This window comes from Dromaius novaehollandiae, chromosome 3 (assembly GCF_036370855.1).
Source record: "Dromaius novaehollandiae isolate bDroNov1 chromosome 3, bDroNov1.hap1, whole genome shotgun sequence".
In the NCBI taxonomy this organism is placed as follows: Eukaryota; Metazoa; Chordata; class Aves; order Casuariiformes; family Dromaiidae; genus Dromaius; species Dromaius novaehollandiae.
Genome location: NC_088100.1, coordinates 117747135 through 117770422, shown reverse-complemented (window position 1 = coordinate 117770422; position 23288 = coordinate 117747135). Strand labels below are relative to the sequence as shown.

Genomic DNA, 23288 nt, shown 5'->3' with positions numbered 1-23288 from the left:
TGGCACCTTTGACTGCAAAGTACTTTACGAACTTTAAGTCAGGCAGCGGCCCATGTATTAATATAACCATGCTTTATATTTATGTGACATCATCCATTCTAGAATACCTGAAAACATTATGTAATTTCTCATAAAGAGGAGTAAATGTATCTATCCTTGTAATGTGGCCACTGAGAGGCTAAAAAATGATAGCAGCAGAGGGTTACATAGCAAATTTTTTTGCAGTGAAGTATATATGGAGTATTATTTTCAATTTTAAGCACCAAAAGAAATTTGTTATCAGAAGTAATAAGCAGTGTTTGAATTTGGTCAGAAAACAAGATCTCTTGCCTCTCTTTTTGCCTCTATGCTCCCTGGGATACTGAGTGACCATTCAGCACAAAACCATGATTTATTTCTTATTCTAAAAGACAGACCATGAGGTTGCAATCAGTCCTAATACGTCAGCAGCACAACAGTTTTCTGAAAATTATTTTTCAAAATGTTACACAAATTACATTATGTTCCATTATACACTACAAACTTATTGCCTGATCAGGATTAGCTTACAAAAGGGTTTTGCCCTGTCTCCTATAATATTTTAACATGTGTGAGCTACTGTTTCCTATAAAGACAATTAGATAGGGATAGCTGTTTAGTTGGATAGAAAAAAAGGAGGGGAGCATGCCTGCTTGTCTCTATACATCTTATTATTCACAAATGTAGTATCAAGGTGGCATTAAGTACTGACATGAAAGTTAAAATGCTCCACACCGGACAGTCTGAAATGTCAGACACCAGCACAGCTACCCGAGGAAGCAGTGCTCTGTCATCTCCACCCGTCCCTCGGTTCCTTTCCACTGCGCTGCTTCCTCCCTTTGCTACACATGCATTTGTGTAACTGCTCGGTGAATTAGGGGAAATAATCATGTTTAAACCTACAACTACTAGCTTTAATCTAGGTCGGTTTCTTGATCTGATTTTTCATGAGATCAAACTCTTGCACCAGCACTCAGGCAAGGAGGTACAAGATTGTTTCTTTCAGCAATACCACCAATATATGGTGGTTTAAACCAACTTCAAGAACAGCATGGTAAGCAAAGTGCTGACATCCATTTGATGCTGTAAGGTTAAAGAGTACTTTACATATGTATGAGGAAGGAAAAATCAGAACAACAGAAACATCTTCAAAAATATTTGTCAAAAATCTGTGTTCAGAAATGCTATCCAAGGAATTTTTAACATTAAGTGAAGAGGCTTGCCTGCATGAATCTCTCAGTTGATGGTACCAACAACATATACTTAAATTTAGGCTATGTTCTCTGTACCAGTTACAACAGTGGAGAGATGCCCTCCGCTTCCTTAATGAATTCAGCATTCGGGTTGAGAGCATCCTTCCTGCTGCTTTTGGAGCTAACAGAATGAAGTAAGCAGCGCGAGGGTTCACACACTGTTGGGGTCTCAGTTCTCAACCGATTCCTCTGTCTTTAAACTACAGTACAGAACTTCAGTTCTTTAAAATCTGTTGTCTCTGAGGAATACTGGGAGGGTTTAGAAGGTGTAAATAATTAATGGAATAAATTGTGAATGCACTGATTTTTCCAACGACCTTGGGCTGGAAACATCTGTTCAGAAAGTGAGTGTGACCTAGGAAGGAGCCTCCTGACTCTATTAATAAATTAGGATTTCATCTCATAATTCTGAGCTAGCAGAGAACAGTTGTTCATGAATTCAAAGCAAAAAAAATTTAAAAGTGAGATAACAATTTCTGCCCTCCTTGCTAATTTTAGATACAAAATAACTAATTCAACAAGAGATGTCATGTAAAGCAGTCCACAAATGTTAAATAAAGCTATCCTCCTTTTAGAAGGCTGATCAGGCGATGACAGCTCCCTAGCATCTGAATACCGTACTTACCCATTTTTTACAGATATCCTGAATACAGTAGAGAAGATAGCATACATTAATTATTTTTATACTGTATCTAGTATTTACTGATCTGACACTGCAATAAAGTATGATTTGACAAAATTTGAAAAGCAAAATATAGTGAAAATCTTTAAGCTAAAAGGTAAAAGTCTAATTGTAATGTATTTTCTATTTATGGTGCTTATCAAATCATGCTGCAGGCATGAAGAACTGCAGAACATTCATAAAATGCTTTCTTTTATTGGCACTTGACTCTTCTTCAACACTGATTAGCAGCTTGCTACTAGATGTCATACCAGTATTAAAGCAGATAATTTGTTAAGAATTAAGCCAATCCCTTACTCCTAACTCCAAACTACAATACTAAATTTAGTATTATAATAATTTTGACATTAGTTTGGGCAAACTACTTTATCTTTTAGAGACAGAAACAGACTGTTTACATGGCCTAAGGAACAAGTATCCCCATTTTCTCCCCTTAAAACATTAAGCACGAAATAAAATGAAATCATTAGCTCTTATCTTCCATCACTCTCCCATAGTTCTGAAATGATTTTGCACTATTCACCCCTATCACAGTAAACAGGAACATACAAGTGGTTTATTACAGGCCTTGGAACCTGCGTCCTTCTATACGATGTACACGGCACTCACACAACACCAACCAACATGAAGCTATTTCAATCACTCGATTCTTCTGAAACACAACTGTTTAGTTCAGGAAGACTGGTTAAACCTCTGAATGAAATTATGCTTGTGCCTCTCAAAAATATTAGCACATTTGATTATTAACCACAGTTTCTACTGTTCATGAGAATCCAGTCTTGCTGCTGTGTTGGACTTTTCTGAACCATTTTCACGAAGAAAAAGATGCCCTCTTGCTCATTCCAAGAGAAGACAAGTGTAACCTACCTGTGAGATCAGTTCCTTCAGGAAAGATGAGGAGCTGTAGGCGTTCACGAATGTCACAGAAATAATCCAGCATTTTTTCAAAATGACTCTTGTCATCTTCCCACTTTCTCTGAATGAAAACAAACGCAGCAACCTGCATCGCCCAGCCTAAAGTTAAAAATACACCTTTAGTAATATTTCATTCTGATACTTGCATATGACTATTATTCCAAAATGGATACAATAAATTGTGTTGGACAGAACAATAAATTGTGTTGGACAGAACATTTTATTTACTGCTCAACTGTCTTCACCTCTGATTTAAGAGCATTTGGTAACTTTGTAAAAGAATTTTTGGACAGGAAGCGAAGAATGTAGAATCTAAACAAATTTGAAATGGCTACAGTTTTGCAAAACTCAAGTTACCAGAATTAGTAAAGCTTTCTAGAGAGCAAGAATACGGCCAGTGCTTTCATGAAATGATCTGAAGTATTTAAAACCATGGCTCTTGGTATAACATCCTTAATCACTGCAACACTGATTTGCTCAAGGGACAAGTCTGCCCTTATGGATAAACGTCTCAGAAATGCACTGTGGGATAAAAGAGAGCTGCATTATATATATGGATAGTTGCCCTCAGAAGTACATGTAAACTACGTGTTGTGTAGAAAATATGCATTGCTTCAAGGGCTTTATTATGTATAATGTACAATTTTCATGAAGTTGTTTTTTACACTTGATTACAGAAAAATGTTAAGTATATCCTTTTGTTCATACACAAATTCTGGAACAATTGCGAAGATTCACAGCTTAACATTGTACTGACAATATAATGCATTTAAATAAATACGATCGATGCAGTAATATTTAAAGTCTACAGCTCAGGGGTCACGCACCATGATTTTTAACCAACATTCCTGTCTTTTTTTGCACAGTTACATATGCCGTCTCATATGATACTGGAAGCTCTGTCCACTAGTTCAGACAGCAGGACAAAAAAAAAAATCAGGGCTCCGGCTTCACCAGATGCCTACGATGCTCCTGTCTTAAACTAGGCTCAGAGGTAGGTGTGACACTCACTTATCACCGTACTTGGCTAGTCTGTATCGCATCAGAAAACCTGCAGATAGATTTTCCACGTCAGCGAGAAAACATCAGTTTCCCGTTGTCTTACTCACTCATCGCCATTTTCAAAGTCTGTTTTTACTTTGCTGGTGACTTAAATCATGTTGTTCTTGCACTTTATTTCAACTCATCTTTACGGGGACTCCTGCTCTGTTCTTGGCAATCAGTTGCAAGGAGTACATGCTAGAAAATCACTTACAAAAGTCACCAATTTTTATATCAATTTCATAAGTAAGTCAGCCTGGATAATATTAATCAAGCTGTGTAATCTCTCCTATACTGGATAGAAACACTGATCGTATTGTTAAAGATTTGTCAACTATATTGTGGGGTGGATACTTTTTATTTTTAAATCAAGCAAACAGATGGAGCATGCATAACTAACATGGTTTTGGTGATCTGGACCTAAATGAGTCTAAGATATCCAGATCATGATATTCCGATAACTGAATATTTACATCAGTCATATGATTTAAGAAAGAAACACTCAAAATGCAGTCTCAGCAAATCTTTTAGAATTTGTACACTACATTCGTTAAAAACTCTCTGCAAATAAAACAAAACTTTGACCACAAAGTTTTTATATGCACATATCATGCAGCTATATCTGCAGTGTCGAGAAGTATCAGTACAGCTTTATTAGTAAAGGCTATCAGTCAACTGATATAAAAGTTTAAACAAGTCATTTGGAGGAAAAATTAAAAGGTCAGTTTTAAAGGAACTGAAAAACAGTTCACATAATTTAACCATGCTCTGTTCTGGCATTTAACCACATCCTATTGTTACAATACCTTTAATACCTCAACTACGCAAACCCAACATTTTAAACTGAACCATTCCAGGCTTCATCTTCATACTTGACGTTCTGTTAGCATAAAAATAACACCTTTTCAGACCCAAACGGTGCCAAAGCCATTCCATTTGGTTGCTCTAGAAGATACCTCATCTGAAATCAAATTCTTAAAAATAAGGATGGCAAAGGAAAAAAGACCTCTAAGCAGAAACAAAAATCTCTGTATTTACAACTCTGAGGACATAGCAAACTCAATGGGACTGAGTAGAAAATACCTAGATATCAGGAAAGCTCTGCCATGGTTCTGGTGTTTTCCACTCATTCTTATCTCACAGCCTAAAACTTTTATATGTTTTAAGTACTCTAAATTAGTTTATTAATTATTATTAAATTAGTTTATGTAAAAACTGTTCTGTGCCAAACCATTCCATTAGTTTGTATCACACTGAGTTTTGAAATAAATTCATCAGGCCTCAGTTATTGAACCTTGAGGTCTCACTGCAGCAGAGGGGGTAGGTGGGAGGAAGGGGAACTAGAAGTAAAACGAACGCTCACGTGGAAGCCTGCTGGCACTTTACCAGTTCAGCAGCTCCTTAGGAAGATCTTGGTCTACACTAGTCCATAAGCACTGAAAAAACCCTTATTTCCAGATTCCACTCTCTTCACGACTTTTCTGAAGGCAGCACAAGGCCTTACATTAGATGGAAGCTTGCATAATAAACTCTTTCTTGTGATCCTTCTTTGATAGCACTGCAAACATCAAGCTACAAAACACCCTGATCTACTAAGGAAGCTGCTGTTTTTATCACCATTATTTTACCTGCCTAAATTACCTTGAAGCAGGGGATACATGCAGTAGTTTTCCGTTCCTATCCTAAACGGTAACACTACACATAGGCTACACAAAATCAAACAACGGCAGTAATGTAAGGACAGCAGGGTGCTGGGGAGGAGGAAGAATAAAAAAAGAGAGGGAAGGGAGTTGGGAAGTATTCAGGTTTTGAATAAACAATAGGTTTGATTTTATAACCTTTCTAATTCGTAACATCCAGTGTTCAGGAAGAATTTTTCTATTTTGAAGTCTATCTGATGAGATAAAATAGTCCTGACTGCTCAAATAAGAAGAGATGACCCAACAGTCAGTCAGCTAACTGTAAGGAGCCCAGGTTTTCTTCCTCGCTTACCCTAGCGCAGCAGACTGAGCCAAACAGTTCTGCCATCAGTGAAAGTGGAAGAACCTTCCCCATTTGTTCGGCTTTAAGGCTTCCAGTGGAAGGCAACACAAATGCGAATTACCACCTTGAGCCAAAATCTGAGTCCATACCTCGACAGCAGCAAATGCCTGCTGCTTGCAGGTCTAACCATTCCACTAGATCTCAAACCACAGAGGAAACCCAGCAGAGGCATGCGGATAACATGACTTTAAGCAGACAAAGCAAAACCAGGCTCTCTCGCTGCTTTCCACGCTAAAGCGTGTCTGTACTGTGCTGCTGAAAAAACAATACATAAAAAGTCTGAGGCATGACGTAGGATCCAAATGGGAACGGATAGAGAAACAGGAGGAATTCAATAAGGCAATGGGCAAAGCGAAAGCTTCTGCTCATCAGCAACATTTACAAATCAGCAGCAGAAGAAAGTACCTTCTCATCCGCAGCCTGCAGTGAGACATGCTATTCACTTAATTATTATTTAGGTCCACATATTGTCCAGCAAAAATAATTACATTTTGCTCTTTTGCACAGTGTTTTTGGTCTTCTGAAAGCTGCTGGGCAAGGGGAATTTTCCCAGTCAAAAAAAAATAAAGAAAAAAGAAAAAAGAAAAAAGAAAAAAAAAGACAGCATTTACTTGCTTGGGAAAAAAAGGCTGTCTTGATGATTCTTGAGAAATTGTTAATTAGGAAAACATGGAGAGCAAAGAAACATTGAAGCTAAAGAAATCATAGCAATACAACACCATTTCCTTCCTAAAGTAGTCTTTTTGTAAGACCTGACATTTCTGATGCCTAGCATTACTTGAAAAAGTATACAAAAGCATCAGAGTGCACAACTCTTGTTCAGATTTTGAAAACAGCTATCAGCACAAACTTATTGGATAGAGTAGCTAGCCATGCTGACCCAACTTTTTGGAGCTGAAAAGATCAACAATACAGCTTCATTTCTCAAGTAACACATACACATTAATGGTAGGTATTCCACACTTCAAGGCCTTTTATCAAGACAAAATTGTACACAGAGAATACAACACTTAGACAAAAAGGAAAGCCTGTTACTGAACTAGAGAAATGTGATGTACGTAAGAATTCCCTCGCTGCCTTGGGGATAAAGCAAATTATAGCCTATGCAGTTTGAGTATTTGCAGCACTGCATTAAAAATGTTAGCTGCAAGCTTAAGACTTTTTACATTCTAAAACCCTGCACTTCGATTTCCCCATCCCAAAATGCTTCAGAAGAAAATTATACTTCAAGCTGAAATTTCTTAAGCTTGTTTTCATTGCAAAGATAATTTGGGAATAAGCAGGTAGTAAGGATAGAGGTGGCAGTGAACAGAAGGGAGAAAGAGATGAGTTGTGCAAAAAGCCTTTATTTGGTTTTGTACCACAGTTTTATGTACATTTCTGTATGTATCTCAGAATAAAATATAATTGCTTTCTGAAAAAATGTCTACATCTCTATTATAGAAACATTATGGCTGATACTGAAAGCAAGTATACACACATCAAAAAAAACTGGTATCTGTGCATTTTGTATAGCAAAGTAACAGAATAGCTAACAATACTAAACCACTAAAAAAAACAAAACAAAACTGATAATCGATTCAGAACTACAAAAACAAGTGGCAAACTAAAAGGCCTAACCATGGGGTCTCCTTATTATACTCATTCATCCTCCCTCTTTTTCTTCTACTTTGTTAGTCACTGTTTTTTCACACCAAAAATTCACTAGGTCAAAAATAAAGGCATTATTCTGTGTGCCTGTACTCAGCAGGGACCGGGTCCGGATCAGGGCTCTTGATGCAACCGGGCAACAGATGTCTAGACTTAATACGGGAAATCATTTGGAAGCACGTGATCCCTCCGCATACAGTATAATTGTGTCCATTAACAGCTTGTTATTCAAGATGTCTCACTGCGTAAAATATTTACAAGGCAACTATCAGGCAATGCTGAATACTCTTTATTTTAAAGATTTGTAGATATCGAAAAGATGTTAGCACATGACACGAGTTAAAGTTACTAGGTACACACTTCAAGATCTGATCAGCACAGACTGCTAAATAGATTTTTGAAAAGTCAATTCAAATTAGTCATTTTACTGTTTCTTCTTCTGGATAGTTTCATGTCTAACTACCCAAATCAAATTAAAAATAAAATATTTAAAAAATTTAATGCAATGGTTTAAGCACATAAACTAGGAATATAATTAAAGAAATGCTCCTTGAAATAAACTTGTAAAGCACAGTCCCTGCTCCCAGCTAATGTTTTTTTTACCGTGCTCATCTCTAACAATGTAGTTAATAGGGGTATATTGAATTGAACTACTACTATCTAATCTGGTCCATTCCTTCAGCAAATTATCACTAAACAACTAGCTGAGAAATGAAAATGAATAAATGCAGATTGACAGTAGCACCCCTAATTTTACAGCGAAGCAGCTGATTCGATCTTGTAAGGTGTCTATTTGACACCTGTATGCTTTCACTATTTCCTTGCCCTTTCAGACTCAGATTACCACTTTAACCTGTATCAGCCTTTAAATTATTCTTACGGTCACATTCAGTTTGTTTGGACTACATGTTTTACACATGTATATACAGCATAGTCTACTTTTTACTTGGACAGAGTAGCCATCTTTTCCCATGTATGTGAAACAAACTTTTTTCTTACCAAAACAGTTTAAGTGAACAAGCAGCAATGTTAAGAACACTGAATTTTTGGGCAGCTTAAGAAGACGACTCTGATTTTGCTCTGGTCAGCTTTACTTTTGACTTCCCCTTAGTTATTGTCCATTTGCTTAAGTACCAAAAAACTCTAATTTTTATATATAGGTAAGTCACATTCACATATTAACACTTTCTATATTCCCTTTCCTCTTGTGGGAAAATACAGCATGTGCTATTAGAAACCTCTGCTTTAACTTGGTATTTATATATAATATAATCAGAAGCTTCAAACAATATTTATAATACAAGATTTACTTCTCAGGGAGACAAAGCCACAAAGCGCCAGAAAGCTGCCAGATTCAGTAGCCTACGTCTTAATTGCAAAAATTTAACTGTGAGACCTTCCAGAAAGACACTCTATTGAAGAACAGGTATCTCTCAGCCAATTCACACACAAAAATGTGTGAAAGTATATAGGAAAAGATTGTGACAGTAGTATTATCGTATGTGTATATAAAACACCCAAGCAGAGGCATACCATACCCATGGAAAGGCTTCTTTCAATATTTGCCTTAATCATGGATCACAAAGATCTTATTTGGACACTTTATACTCAGATATTAATTCCTTGCTTCCTAAATTATATCATTTTTATCTAATAGGAACATCACATAACTTATAGGCCTAGCACTGTATTAGCGTTCCTTACATAAAATCTTTGCACTAGCATGCTACAAATGCTGTTACAAAAACATAAACCCTATTCAATATAAAATCAATCTTAAAATATGACTTAAAATTTGATCTGACATACAGTGTAAACTCAGGATCACGCAGCATGACTTAGAACCAAAGCCAACTAAAGCAAAAGTTTAAACCTCTAGGATAGCAGGAAAGTTGCATTTTAAAACACATTAACACAATGAAACAGTGTATGAAAACTTAAGTATTAAAAACGATGAGTCTTGTCCTATACCTATCTGAAAAACCAATGTCATTCCAGAATCTCCAGAGGTGGAAAGGAAACAACCTGCAGTTGTTATATCCTAGGGAAGAGCAGACAAATGAAAAGACCCGAATAAATATATCTGGAAGAGATAGTGCAAGCCTCTCACATGGATGCATCATCTTCAGTGCAAGTCAGAAATGGCGAGACCCCAATCTTTCTCTTTACAGCTCAACAGCTCTTCCTTTGGCTTGCTCTGCTTCCTCTTCGGATGCACCATTGCCTCCTGGGAGGACTGTGAAAGCAGAGTAAAAAAAAGACTGGGGACTCGCTGCCTAAAGAGGCAGTGGGAAAGCATTCATGTGTCTGGCTGCACCTTTGCCCCACAGTCCCTACAGGAGAGACTCAGGTTGAGGCACGCCAGGACACGGCCAGCAGAGCTGTGCAAAGAGGGCAGAGAAAACCCTTACTCCCAAGTAACTCGGCCTGAAGATGTGCACCCTACGGATGCAGCATAATACAGTGATAAAAGCAGAGGAACTTATGTTAGGAAAATACACAGTCCTAATTATGCTGTATTTGTTACGTGAGCTTGGACAAAGTAACTACCCTCTTCATCACTTGTCATTTGTGAAATGGGGAAAACGGTTAGCATTTGATCTCAGGCTTTCGATGTGTTTTTTGGAGAGGCGAGGGCGACGGAGAGAGACTGGAGTCCTAATTATATAGAAAGGATAAGGAAACCTTTCATGGAAGGTAGGTTACAGTATATTCTTTTTCTGACAGAGACTGGAGAATTCCTGTGGTATACATCTAAAAATCTGCCTATGTCTTTTCTGGAGAATCCAACAAAGAAAAGAGCCAAGCTGGAAAACAGTCTATTTTTCCACAAAACAACACATACAGTTACAGGCAAATTAGCTGTCTTTTGCTTCAAAGTAAAATCCTCCCCTCACACATATTTAAAACTAATAGAAGTTCTTTTTCAAGAAAGTCTGGCATATCTGCCTTCACCACAAACAAATGTTACAATAACAATTGTGCTTTCCATTATAGAGCATATTTTTCAACTTCCACTTTAAAAATCATCTAGGATAACAGCTCTAAGGTAATTAAGTCTGGCAGCTCATAATTGAATTGCTAGAAGACAAAATGTCACAGCGCCTCAAAACTCCTATTTCAGCCTATTTTATCATAACAAAGATACTTGAGACATACGCTATCCTAGAAACCAATATACTCTATTGATAGGAATGTTAATGCAGATCCAACTATACCCTGAACAAAGACACTTAATGCAGCAGTATTTATATCCCTACCTACAGAAGCAGCGGTAGCAGAAGTGCTTTCAGGCCACTATAAATGCATACAGATTCCCCCCAGTTGCTGCTTTAACTGTACTGAGCCAACTGAGTTAAGTGGTAAAATTTTCTAGGCTGAGCTACACCAATATTTTACTTCAAGGTAGCTGATACATCATAACTGTTGGTGTGCATGCTCTTAGCCCATGGCAAACGCAGGATAATTTGAGTTGTTTTGCCCTGCTTCATTGAAAACTAAGATGACTCAAATTACTTTAAATTTGCTTCAGGCTAAGCTTGCCCACACGGACAGCTATAATGGATCAACTGACATGCGGTAAAATATTGGCGGGGCGAAGGCCAGTGCTGAAGCAGATCGGTAGCCCTTTTTCTTCCCCGCAGCACTTAACACAAGGAGGGCCAAACTGGAGCTGAGCTTTGGAGAGCTCAAAGCACTCCAGCGAGCACTCAAGTGAAAAACCAACTAGGCAGCTCCTACATCTTGCTGTCTTTAAGAGCAGTGCAAGCGATACAATACCTTGAATACAAAGGTCAACACATTTGCACGGTTTACTCAGTTAACTTTGCCCCTAATTACTCTAGTTTTGCTTATTCTCTTTTGCCTTTTATCACCTTGTCCTTTCCCGACTTGTTCCCACCCTACTTTCCCCTTCCCAGACAGCTCCAATCATAATTCCCAGGTTTCAGCAGTTTCAGAGAGCCTTCTTCAAAATGGCAAGTCTTTAAAGACACGTCCATCCACAGTGCTTGCAGCACCTACCTAGTTCACATTTGTAAGCTGAACTGCTGTGCTATTTATCTTTTCCATCTGCATTAGGCAAAACTAGTTTGAATATTATCTCATGTAGCAGCCGTACACTGACGCTAACTCCTTTGGTTACCCTCTCTCATTTCCCCTCCCTTCTTCTGAGAATTCTCAAATTAAACCCACATTTTAATTTATTTTTCAGATAGGTGTTGAAACTCAACTACCTCCCTAAAATCCAGGTATTACTGCAAGCCCATCAGTTATTAAAACCCTGTTTAAAACAATTAACACATAAATTGTCAATTATTAAAATACATTGCTATTTCCAGTGAAATCCTACTGGTTCATACCGAGACAAGACTTTTCTAAATGAAACTTTCAACGGAAAAATAAAAAAGATGCAACTAACTTCTAGGCATTAGAAAATCAGACATCAGACACTAGTGCGTATTCTCCTTGGTACCTAACACAGAAGTTTGTATCCTGTAGCATATGCCAAATACAATTGCATAATAATCTGTATCACTTCCTACACTATTCATTTTTAATTGAGAACAGGTGAGAATATAAGCAGTACATGGCTATTACAAGTGCTTTAGAGAAGTCCTATCTGGTCTGACTACACAGGAAACTGTCAGTGACATGAGAAATTCTCCTCAAAACCTGACCCTGCAGAAGGGCCTGGGGGGTTCGGACGGTGTCACAGGAGAAACTACAGCAACAGCTAAAGAGCAGAGCAGGGCTCTCTTGAGACTCTGGCTTTGGCAAGTTGTACTGAAATGCTGCAAGATTATTTTTGAAACTGAGATTACTGAAATTTAATACTGCTTTTTGAAAACTGTACTGCGCACAATTCGTGATGCCAAAGCTATGACTTCAGGAAGAAAGGACCATCTGGTTTGGGGGTTTTTTGTTTTAAGGCTCGTCCTTAATCAATTTAAAAGTTTTCTGATGTGCTGAAATGCTAAGAATTAATAACATAGGAACTAGATAAGTGACTCAATGCTTCTCATTGAGGCACTGTCTCCTGTGATTTTATTTATATCTAAATTGAAAATAATCACCTGTTTGCAATACGTAGTGTTATACCCTTATGCTTTTCACCTGTAAAGAAGGTGACAAGGACTCTGGAGCTATTACCACCCCAAGCTTTGCCCTTCCCCTACCATACCACATGGATCAGTATAATCTCTCGCAGACCTATCTTTACACAACCAGGATAGTACTTATGACAACATAGGTACAATGCTTAATACCTGCAAGGTATTCAGAAACATGGAAATGAAAGAGTTGCATTTTAAATCTTTTATTACACATAACTTTAAATGAAATACTTGAAAAAATGTCCTTCAAAGGATCAGAGAAATTAAGGCTGTAAATTCATCTAATATTTTTCTCAAACTCGAAGCAAGATTAACCATTACGTAAAGGTTTATTAGAAGCTACATGTAGCCAATATGTCAATATTTCTGCTTCCCATACATTTGATCAGCTACAAGGGATTCATATAAATATATGAAAATATGAAACTGCAAGACATTATGAAAGTAGTTGTTCTAATTTCCAGAAATATTATACTCTAGTGATCAACATATAAAGTAACAATAACTGTCCAGCTGATTTTCAAGTTATCTTCTGGCCTTTAGAAGTTTATAAAATAGACAAAGCTTTTATGTAAAAACCTCAGGACTGTTTAACAAACAACAGTAAAATCCTGCAAACATCTGCTAAAGGTCTATCACAAAACACAGCAGGGCCATTAGAGACAAGTAGGAGAAATTCTGCCCTTCCTGATTAGACTCAGGGTTATCCTCTTTGGACACTATTTCCCACCATGTTACTGCCCCATTGAACTTCAAATGGATTCAAAATGAAATTTTCCTCTGTCCATCTTCATTTAAGCCAAGAGTCTCGCTTTCCAACTGTCCCATAATCACGAGGCTATACAGAATATTTTATTTTTGCAAGGTTCTGGCACTCAGATGCAGGCTGACTAAACAAGGAGGCTTGTGTTTCTAAACCCTCTTTTTAGATACCCTGTGGTAGAAGAGAAGCTGATCATTCACAATTTTAAGACCACCAAATGACAGCTTGGCTTAAGGACACAGTTTAACCAAATTCCTTTCCTGTAATTAGTAAACTGTTAATCTCATGCTATTAAAAATAAGCTATAACACATGACATTGCAATCTAAGTACCCAAACCCCATATATTTTAGAGGATATTTAGGGATCTGGCATATGTAACTATAGCGGTTTATAACATTACAGATTCAGGCACTCGCTCCACTTCACTGCCAGAAATTGCCATCCTGTAACAGAAACAACAGAAGTAAAAGCCTGCCTGTGCCACCTCTACCATCACAGTCCACGCTGCCAAGTATGAGCCCAGGATTTCATTAGTGGCTTAAGCTACTGTCTCAGACCACGAGCAAGAATGTCATTAGGGGCTGGTAACAGTAACCTGCCACAGCTGTATCTGCCTGAACCCACTCAAATCTATTATACATGCTAAGTTTATGCACTGAAGTGGGGGTTGAAAAAAATCAGCTTTTAAACAACCCTCGACTCCCTTTCGGGAACAAAATTTTGCTGAGCCTATGTAACATCCAAGCTTCTGAAGCTGACCTTCAATTTTTATTTAGGGCATTCTAATACTACCAAGCATACACAAAAATGTTTTGTTACAAAAATACAAGCTACTTAGGAAGAGACTAACCTATGAATCCTCCAGACCATACTCCTAGATTCCATCTTCCAACATCTCTTTAAAGATTACATATGCAGCTGTTTCGAAGATTCCAAAACATGTTTGCTGCATTATGAAGAGAAAACGTTTATCTAAATACATATTTTCTGATTTCCTGCAACTTTAGAAGAGATGTCTTTGTTCAAGCAAAACTGACCACAACGTTTGAATATTAGCAAAAAAAATACCATACCCAGTTGCAACTCTTATTTAGAGGAATAAAACTCCAAGCAAGTGAATGCAATAACAGCACAACAATATGAGAGTTCCTCCTTATGGAATCCTGCCAAAATTATCTATTTAGATAAATGGCCTGACAAAAGAGAACCATAAATAAGGTTACTCTTTCGACATCATAAAGTTGATGCAGATCCTGCCCAAGCTAGTTTTGTATAAAACAGCAAATAAATCTAAGAGATAAACAAAATGCGAAGCGATGCTCTTATATCAAATAAGTATGCCTATTTATTCAGAAACCATTTGTGCAACAATTTTTGGCCTGTCTGAAATGGTTTCTCTGCGTACGAGGGACTCAGATCTGTTCTCAGCCTACATCACTATAAATACTGATAATTTCATATCCTGTACAGCATATAACCAAGTTCAGTTTAAAACTACAATTATTAAAATGAACTATCACCTTTGCAATTGTGTACACGGCTTTTTTTTTCCTGCCCCCCAACCTCCTCAATAGTATAAACCAGATAATGAAGAAAGAAGCCTGAGGAGAGTGTTTGCAGCAAGGGGTTAAAAAGCACTAAAAACATAGCGTTGAAAGAGAATTCAAAAAGACTTTTAAAATTGTTTTTCATAATTTTGAAAAATACTTTCAGTAAGTAAAGAAGCTATATGGTTATGTAAGCAACAACAGCATATGTAATATCTTTCTGTGCAGTCTAGGTGTCCTCTGGGAGACTTATGGGTTAACTTCTCAATATGCCATATATATTTTACATAAGCTTTTTTTGTAAATAATGAAAGAGTATTTAAACCTAGGTCATTTAACAGGATGTTAAAGATAAAGATAATTTTTAAAATATTTTAGTATTTCATATATTTATATATTATATATATATATAAAAATAATTTTAACAAGATAATTTTTTTAACACATTTTCTTTCTCAATTAAAGCGTTTAGTGACCTACCGAATCCTGGAATGCTTTTGAGACTGGATTTGAGACAGATTTTTTCAAGTCTGAGGTAGCTGTATCGCAGCAGGCAGTTCCACAGGAACATCCAGTCCATTCGTGTGCGATGGTTCATGATAATGACACTCCTTTCTCCAGGAACAAATCCATCACCAGTGACAACCACCTTGGCACCAAACACCATCTCCAGCAACGCCTAGAAATAATACTTAAGTATAATGACTTCACTCCCAGAAGAGAAGCAACAGCCCATTAGCAATAAAAATTAATTTCAATGCTATCATTTCATTTATTCACACACATTGTCACTGGTAAACAAACTTCTCATTGTTTTCTAATAAAAAAGCCAGCTTTTCCACAATAACAGCCAGCTGTTTCCTTTAATGAAAGAGGAAACAACAATTAAATGGCACTTCTTAAGAATCTTTTTTTATGACCAAAGTGTCCAGCATGAAACTTAACTTCCCTCATTTTTTCCAGAACACTATCAGGCATGAATAAAAATATGGGAATCAGTATGGATTGTAACTTGCTGGGTAAAAACTATGGAAAGAAAAAACTGGCTGTGCAAATCATCTATGGCTCAGTATCGTTAGTGCTGGGAAGATACCTGAAGCTGCTCTGCTGTCTGCCTGGGTCCAAAGGGTCAACACATTTGTGCTTAACTTCTACCTGCAAAAATGGCTAGAATATAAATAGAGAAAGAGCAGCTGAGAGGGAGAAATCCCAGACAAGCTTGAATATAGCACTGATACACACCCATGTCTGCACAAGTCTACAGAGCTATCTTGAAGTCCGGGCCTCCCCCACCACCAAATGCTGATACACATCTAAGAAGTGCCTTCATGATGCAGGAACTAAGCCTTCAACTTGGAAGGATGCAAAAAGGAGGCAGAGCAAACAGCTTTCTCCACTTGGCCTAGATGGAAATAGCCAGTGGTATTAGAAGCTCACATATAAAACATGTTTCTTGTTTCACTCACTACGTTGCTCTTACGGGTCAAGTTATAAACTACGGGCAGGTGGTTTATCAGAAGGAAAATAGGGACAACTGAATGGTAGTGCCTGGCACCATTTAATACCTAGTCTAGAACACAGTGGAAAGGTACAAAATCCCAGGAAAGAGGGGCAGACAACAAAAATTACCTGAAGGTATGACTTGGGGCCCTAAAGTTATGACAGCTATACCCAACCCGTTAGCACAGAAGAATAAAGGACCAAAATGTGATGGTCTGACAAACGTCTAGAGGGGTAAACTTAACCTTTGGCCTTGAAACAGAAAATGTAAGCATCTAGGATTTCCCCCTTAACTTCTCTTCTCCTTTCTCCCCCTAGGAAAATACAGAAAAAGAGCAAGGTCTAGACATTTTAAAAAGAGCCCCAGGAAGCAGAAGAATTTTCTGCTCTGCTCATCCTTCTGCCACCTCTGTGCCACAGAACCTTAAAGAACAGAAATTTCTCATTCAAGCTAAGTCACCTATTAAATGGGAATGACAATCCCACAACTGCACATTACTTGAGATCTCAGAATGAAAAGCATTATATGTGCCAAATATTAATGCTGCTAATAATCCAGCTCACTCCAATTCTGGCAAAAGCGTAGCTGATCAAGAATAACCATGAACCACTGCAAAAGCAGGTCATATAGCTCAAAACGCAATAGATTTTTCTTCACTTCAGAAAAGAGGCTGATTTTTGGATAGTTTAGTAAGAATCTTACTACATCTTTAATAGTTAAACATATCAGCAAACAGATCTCCTGTTCTATACCCTAAATGCTAGAACAAGACAGACTATAAACTGAAGCAGTTAAGGACCCAACTACTAACCCCATCCTTCTGACTCTGCTACAAGGGAAATAACATGCGTCAGAGGAGTGAGGAAGATAGCAGTTTCTTAAATCTACAGAGGCACAGCTTCCCTCTTGGGAGTCCCACTGGTCCACATTAGTTTATCCTTTGGAGACACAAGTCCCTGCTTTTCCTGACCAAGAATGGAGTGTGTTAGGATGGAAAACTAACTCAGACAAGATCTGAGACTGAGAAAGGTTGGGTGAAAAACCACACCGACCCTTGTTTTTTGTTTTTTGTTTTTTTTCAACTAAAGCCTTGAGTTTCTTTTAAGATGGATTCCTTTTCAGAAAAATATTCAAATTATTTTGATTTAGTCCCAGTGTAGACTGAAATCAAACTTCTGGACTGCAAAATTTACCACAAAGTAGTTGTAATGATCCAAAGTTATAAAGCCAGGCAGCTAATCAAATAAAAGGCCAGTATCCCATTCGGGAGAGTTTGCAATTTTAGAAAACTCAAGAGACAAACAGAGAAAGTGTCAATCTTCTGACACTGTCAGTACTCAGCTAAATTTCATCATGGCAAGAAATAATGATCCCTATATTCTCTTTCCTGGTAATTATTTCTTCCCTCTTAATTTCACTGCATTTAGTAACGGTGCAAAGGACAAAAAGACAGCTCAGATCTCTTTAAAACAGAGAAAACCAAAATTATTTATGTATCAGAAGGTACATATTTCTGAGCATCAATATAGCACTTTACTACAGGAAAAATAAGCAAATCTTTAAAAGACCTAAAAAGAACAAAGTCTCTTGATTTTTAGAGAACTACACACGAACAGACAGCTAGATCCCATTCGTACCAACTTTCCTGAGGAGTAATTCAGAGAAAAGCTTTGTTGTCCATTTCCAGACTGCTATAGCTATAATAATGATGCAGTACAAATGAGGAAGACTTCGCCTCTACAGGAAGTTCTTCTTCTTGTCCCGAAATCATGTCTCTAATTCAACTACAAGGACTAAATTTTAAGAGGATTAAGTGAAGGTCAGCAACAACATACCACACAGTGAATAATTTTCTTAATCAGATGGATGGAGCACAGTAAAAAGGAGGCATTTCTAAGACAACTCAATTAGGAAATGCTGCTATTAAAAACACAATAAACAAAAACCAAAAAACCAAAACTCCTGCTTACTAGTGCCTCACCCACCCTCCTCTGATCAGCATACAACTGACATTGGATGAAGATGCCATAAAAAGGCCTTTTCAGGATTACAATTAAGATGTGACATTAGCTAACACATAAATTAAATTGTGGGAGAAGAGGGGGACTGCAGACAGGCACACAGATGTTCAGCAACACCGAGCTAAAACTGAAAGTCTCCATGGAAAGAAAGAACGTTAGAGTCTACTAAACAAAAGCATAAAAATCTTTTTTTAAAAAAAAAAACCTAAGTGTTAGCAAGCAAACTAAGTCCTAGGATAACTCAGAGCTGCGACAGCTTGGCTCAAACTGCAACTTACCACTGGGAGTGTGAGCCAAGTGGCCACAACGCAATCAGTGATCCAGCGATACCAGGCCGGTGAGATAAGCATCAAAGGTAGAAACGGACTGAGCATGAAAATACTTCCAAAAAAGCTTCCCAAGAATAGTGCAAGTAGAAAGTATATCCCTTTCCATGACACCATGGCTCTGAAAAAGAAAGTTGGCGTTATGTTAGATAGAGATAAGCCACAAGTAATTAAAGAGCTCTTCAAATCCATAGGTTCAGCAGGAAGTAATATTCCTCCTTTGTCCTCATGGTTACCAGTGCATGAAGACAAGTAAAAGTAACCAAAATATTCACCTTACAAGCAGCAGTTAGAGAACAACTATATAAGCATGGTAATTTGTAAGGCACATTGGGACATTAAAGGGATCATGAAAGTACCAGCTACATCATAATTTCCTCCACGTATTACAATATGTATTTCCATTCTAAAATCTTCAGAAAGTTATTTTTATAACACAAAGCTACAGAAGAGCTATATAAAAGAGCACCTCCTACATTAAACTTTTCATCTATTATCTCTGACTTTGGTAAAGTACTAATGTCAGCATTTTCTGAAGATAAGAAACTTTGCTTTTCCATTTCTCCACTGTGTTTCTTCCTCCTAAGCGCAGCGCTCCGGGAACTTTTCTTCCCCATCTTGCAAGGACTGCACGTGCCCTCCTGCAGGACCATTCACACCTTGCATGACATTTAGAAGAATGTGCCCAGCTGTTTCCAGCACCATTTCCCTTTTCATCACAAGAGGACAAGCAAGCGGCCTCAGAAACTTCCCAGCTCGCTCTGGCTTGGAGAATTCGGGATTTTTTGAACTCTGTTGTACTTCAACTGTCCTTATCAGTTATTTTCCAGTGTATTCCACCAAAATCCAGCCTTTGGTTTTTAGGACAGTAGTCTAGACTTGAAATATTTCAGTATCTGTAGTATCAGCTAGACCTCTTTATTATAAATTAAAATGTACAACGCATAGAGCTTCTTAATGCATTATGGCAGAACACTCACAGCAATCCTCCAAGCATTTGTAATGGCTACAAGCTTTTACAATTTAGCGACTACTACCAGCTATGACAAAGCAAATGTGGAAATATCAATTCTCTAAATTAGAGCCTAAAAATAGACTGTTTCCAGCTATTTAGGTCTCAAGCAATTGTTTATAAAATAAAAGCTTAAGTAGAAGTCACTTTTCAGTCACTTTGCTGAATTCCTCTTTTGACAGGCTATTTTAGAAATTGTAAGAGCTCAGATAGACAGAACTTCAGGACAAGAAAAACAGGAAGCTGGTGTTTTTAATTTTAAAATGAGCAATGGAAAAGTAATCCATTAAGCCTTGTGTACTGTAACATACATGATTTATCTCAAGTGTGTTTTTGTGTCATAGTCCATAGCAATAAAGGTCGCACAGCAAAGCATTCAAAGGTCAAGAAACGGCAGTGGCAGTGTTGCTAGCACATGTCCTTGCTTCTGCTGCTTCAGGCTGACAAGTAACAGGAAAGTAACTTGATTTTGGTATACTTATGGGTTTAAACAATGTCCGAAACCATACGTATTTAGAGAAAGGGCAAGAGAAGAGGCCACAAAAGTTGGGGTTTTTTTTAAATGTAAGAAGGATACAGAAAGCTGTATTTAGCCTGAATTCTCCAGCATAGTTAAAAAAAAACAAAAAAAAAAACAAAAAAACCCAAAAAAACAAAAAAAAACCACTAAATGCAAAAGTTTGCTGATAGTTATGCCAGAAAGATTTTAATACACCCAAGTTTGAATTCAAACAAATACATGTTATTTACATCCTGAAGTGCAGAGTCCTCCCTTTCTGGCCAACACCAGGAGCTAACTAACCAACTGGCCACATGTGCACACACTAAGTAGGATCAATTTTAAGATTTGGAAGGATGCTTGAGGAGCACTGCCCTGAAGAAGCAATGCTCCATACGCATTCTGGTATTTGCTCCTGCTAACCTGCATGGGGAAAGTCTTAAATAAAGGTAGCAGAGGACAAAACAAAAAAGCCAAAGGACAGAAACAAAAGGAAGGGGAAAAAAGCATTAATTGCAGCAGAGCTGGAAGAAAAGAACTTCTCCCAACCTGTCAGCAGCTGAGGCCTGCAAAAGGGACTACAGGGTATTAAAATTCAATGTGCTTGATCTAATCAGGAATGTGAATTTTTCTGAGGCACAAACGAAGCAAAGCAACTGGAAACATCTAACGACAGCTTTCAGACACGTAAATCCCACAAAGGGAAACAGAGCAGTTTGTTCAGCTATAGCCAGCAGCTCTGGTTCTTCCCATGGCTGCTCAGAGCCGCTGGTCGCCACGTCAGGCAACATGACATCCGCCAGGCGCCCCGGCTCTGGGCGACATCGCGGAGGCAGTCTGCCCAGGTCAAAACGCTACGCTCCAGCATCCCCAGTAACCCAGGGTAAGTGACAGCAGACGCTGCCAGGCGCTGCTCCTCATCCCTGCCCACACAGCTCTTCCTGGTTGGGAACTGTGCTTCGGGTGGCAAGATGGCTTGGGAAAGCCATCTTCACAAGCTAGTTACAGGCTGAGCTTTTGGATTTACATCTGCCCTTCCCTCAAGTTACAGAACAGAGCGAAATATTAAAAAAAAAAAAAAAAAAGTCTTCTGCATTTTCCACAGAAGATTGTCTTGTAAACTCTTTTTTTCCCCTAGATGAAGGTATCTGAGCTATGGCAAAGACCTTAGAAAGCTCAAAAGTTTCTCTTCTTCAGCCTGCACCCCAGAAGCATTTTGTTCAAGATTACAGTATATACATATGTAAGTGATACTACGTTCCAGTAGGTTAAACACTGCAGTGTTTATATCTAGACACGAACGATATTCAGGGTGCTTTTAATCGATGCCATCTATCCCTCTCACAGTCACACTTAAAATGTGACACATCCCATAAATTTTGCTTATTGCTTTCCATATAACCATACATGTATGCACGTCTTTACACGTGTATATATCTAGAATAGATACTCTTGTCATTCTGAGTATTACATTCATCACAATAAAGCACATCCCATGCAAATAGGTAGGAGAATCAGAAAAACAACTCCCTCTTACAAATGCAAGCCAAACTGCAAAACGAGAAACCTGCGGTAGGCTGAAGACCTCACCAGCAGAAAATAACCCTTCAGCTGGCCTCCTGCATTTAGTGCTCCGCGGGATCATTTTAGCAACAAGGTGGAACTGCCCACACACTCAACTCATTTATTTTTGTTTGTGGCTTCACGTGACAGAATCACAGCCTGGACAACAGGGTACATGATTTTAAATGTATCTGCCTACACATGTCGGCAGGGAAACACATGCATCTATTCTCCTTGTGACCATCAGCGCCGGATGGGTATTCACCCCACAAGGTCCTGCGTGTGCTGGCTGCCGACAGCACGTGCCCAGAGCCGGCACGCAGGTCAGCGAGAGCATCGCTCTGCCTGTGCTTCGAGCAGGGAGAGAGGAGGCTGCAGAGCCAGGCTGGGTCTGACACGTCCGCTAGACCAGGTGGGTGCAGCACCACGGCCACGTGCCCTCCTGACTCTCCCCCCACTGCAACACCCAGCGAGTTTGGGCTGGGGAGCAGCGGCACACAACCGCGCCCTCCCAAACGCCACCAAGGGACGCGTGCAGGACTGGCAGTAAGACTCAGCCAATGAGCCCTACCAGGCCAGGAGAGGCTGTGCATGGTGCCATCCCAACGCTGCCACAAGTCCTGCTGTACTCAGTTTATCACGGCTGCAGTTAGCTGAGGAGTACCCAGACACCTACTACCCGGGATAATAGTGAACAGGCTGTAACAGCATCCCTTTGCACCTCTCAGTCCCTTAAACACCTAGCTAGGAATCAAAGTATAGTTATACATATATAAATCCGCTATTCCTACTCTAGTTTATGTATTCAACAAGAGAAGTAATGGTTACAAAGCAATGCAAAAAATATATGCTTGGAACTTCAAAGCATGATAAAAAAAAGTGACCAAATAATCCTGGAGGGAAAGGTGTAGTTAATGAGAACTTATAAAATGATCTAAAACAAATGTGAAAAAATCTCAAAACAAAGAGAACCCAGGGCTGATTCATCTGAAAGATGAGATGCATAAGAAATGAATTAAAGGACTGGATAGGAAGTAACAGAACCTAAGTGTTTTCCCAGTACAACACTATTCCTTTATTGCTGTTGACAACCACCTCTTCCTATTGCAGCAGTCACTCTCAGCACTGGATTTAGCATACATAAAGGCTTTTGTGCATTTTAAAGCCCCTTTCCATCTGCTGGGTAGGCCAGTGCTGTGAGGAGATGGTCAAAATTATTTTATGATTCAGGTTCAAAGCTGCAAACTGTAAGAAAGAGAGCACCCTCATACCGGGCTTGTAGTTTTTCATCTATTTTGTGGCAGAACTCCAAGTTATTGGGGTACTGTACGCTCACAT

General features: G+C 38.5%; 1 protein-coding gene across 7 annotated transcripts in view; it reads right to left on the bottom strand.

The window, feature by feature from the left end:
• Window positions 1-23288, bottom strand: part of LCLAT1 (lysocardiolipin acyltransferase 1) — a 123396-nt gene that overhangs the window by 60888 nt on the left and 39220 nt on the right. For 6 of the 7 annotated variants that reach the window (XM_026094749.2, XM_026094750.2, XM_064509920.1 and 3 more), the window contains 3 exons: window positions 18829-18997; window positions 15509-15707; window positions 2821-2967 (listed from right to left, as the gene is read on the bottom strand). In XM_026094749.2, coding sequence (XP_025950534.1) covers window positions 2821-2967; window positions 15509-15707; window positions 18829-18993 — 511 coding nt within the window. In that variant the 5' untranslated portion in view covers window positions 18994-18997. Of the gene's footprint in view, window positions 1-2820; window positions 2968-15508; window positions 15708-16121; window positions 16196-18828; window positions 18998-23288 lie in introns of those variants that run through there. The other variant, XM_064509921.1, reaches the window with a different exon arrangement.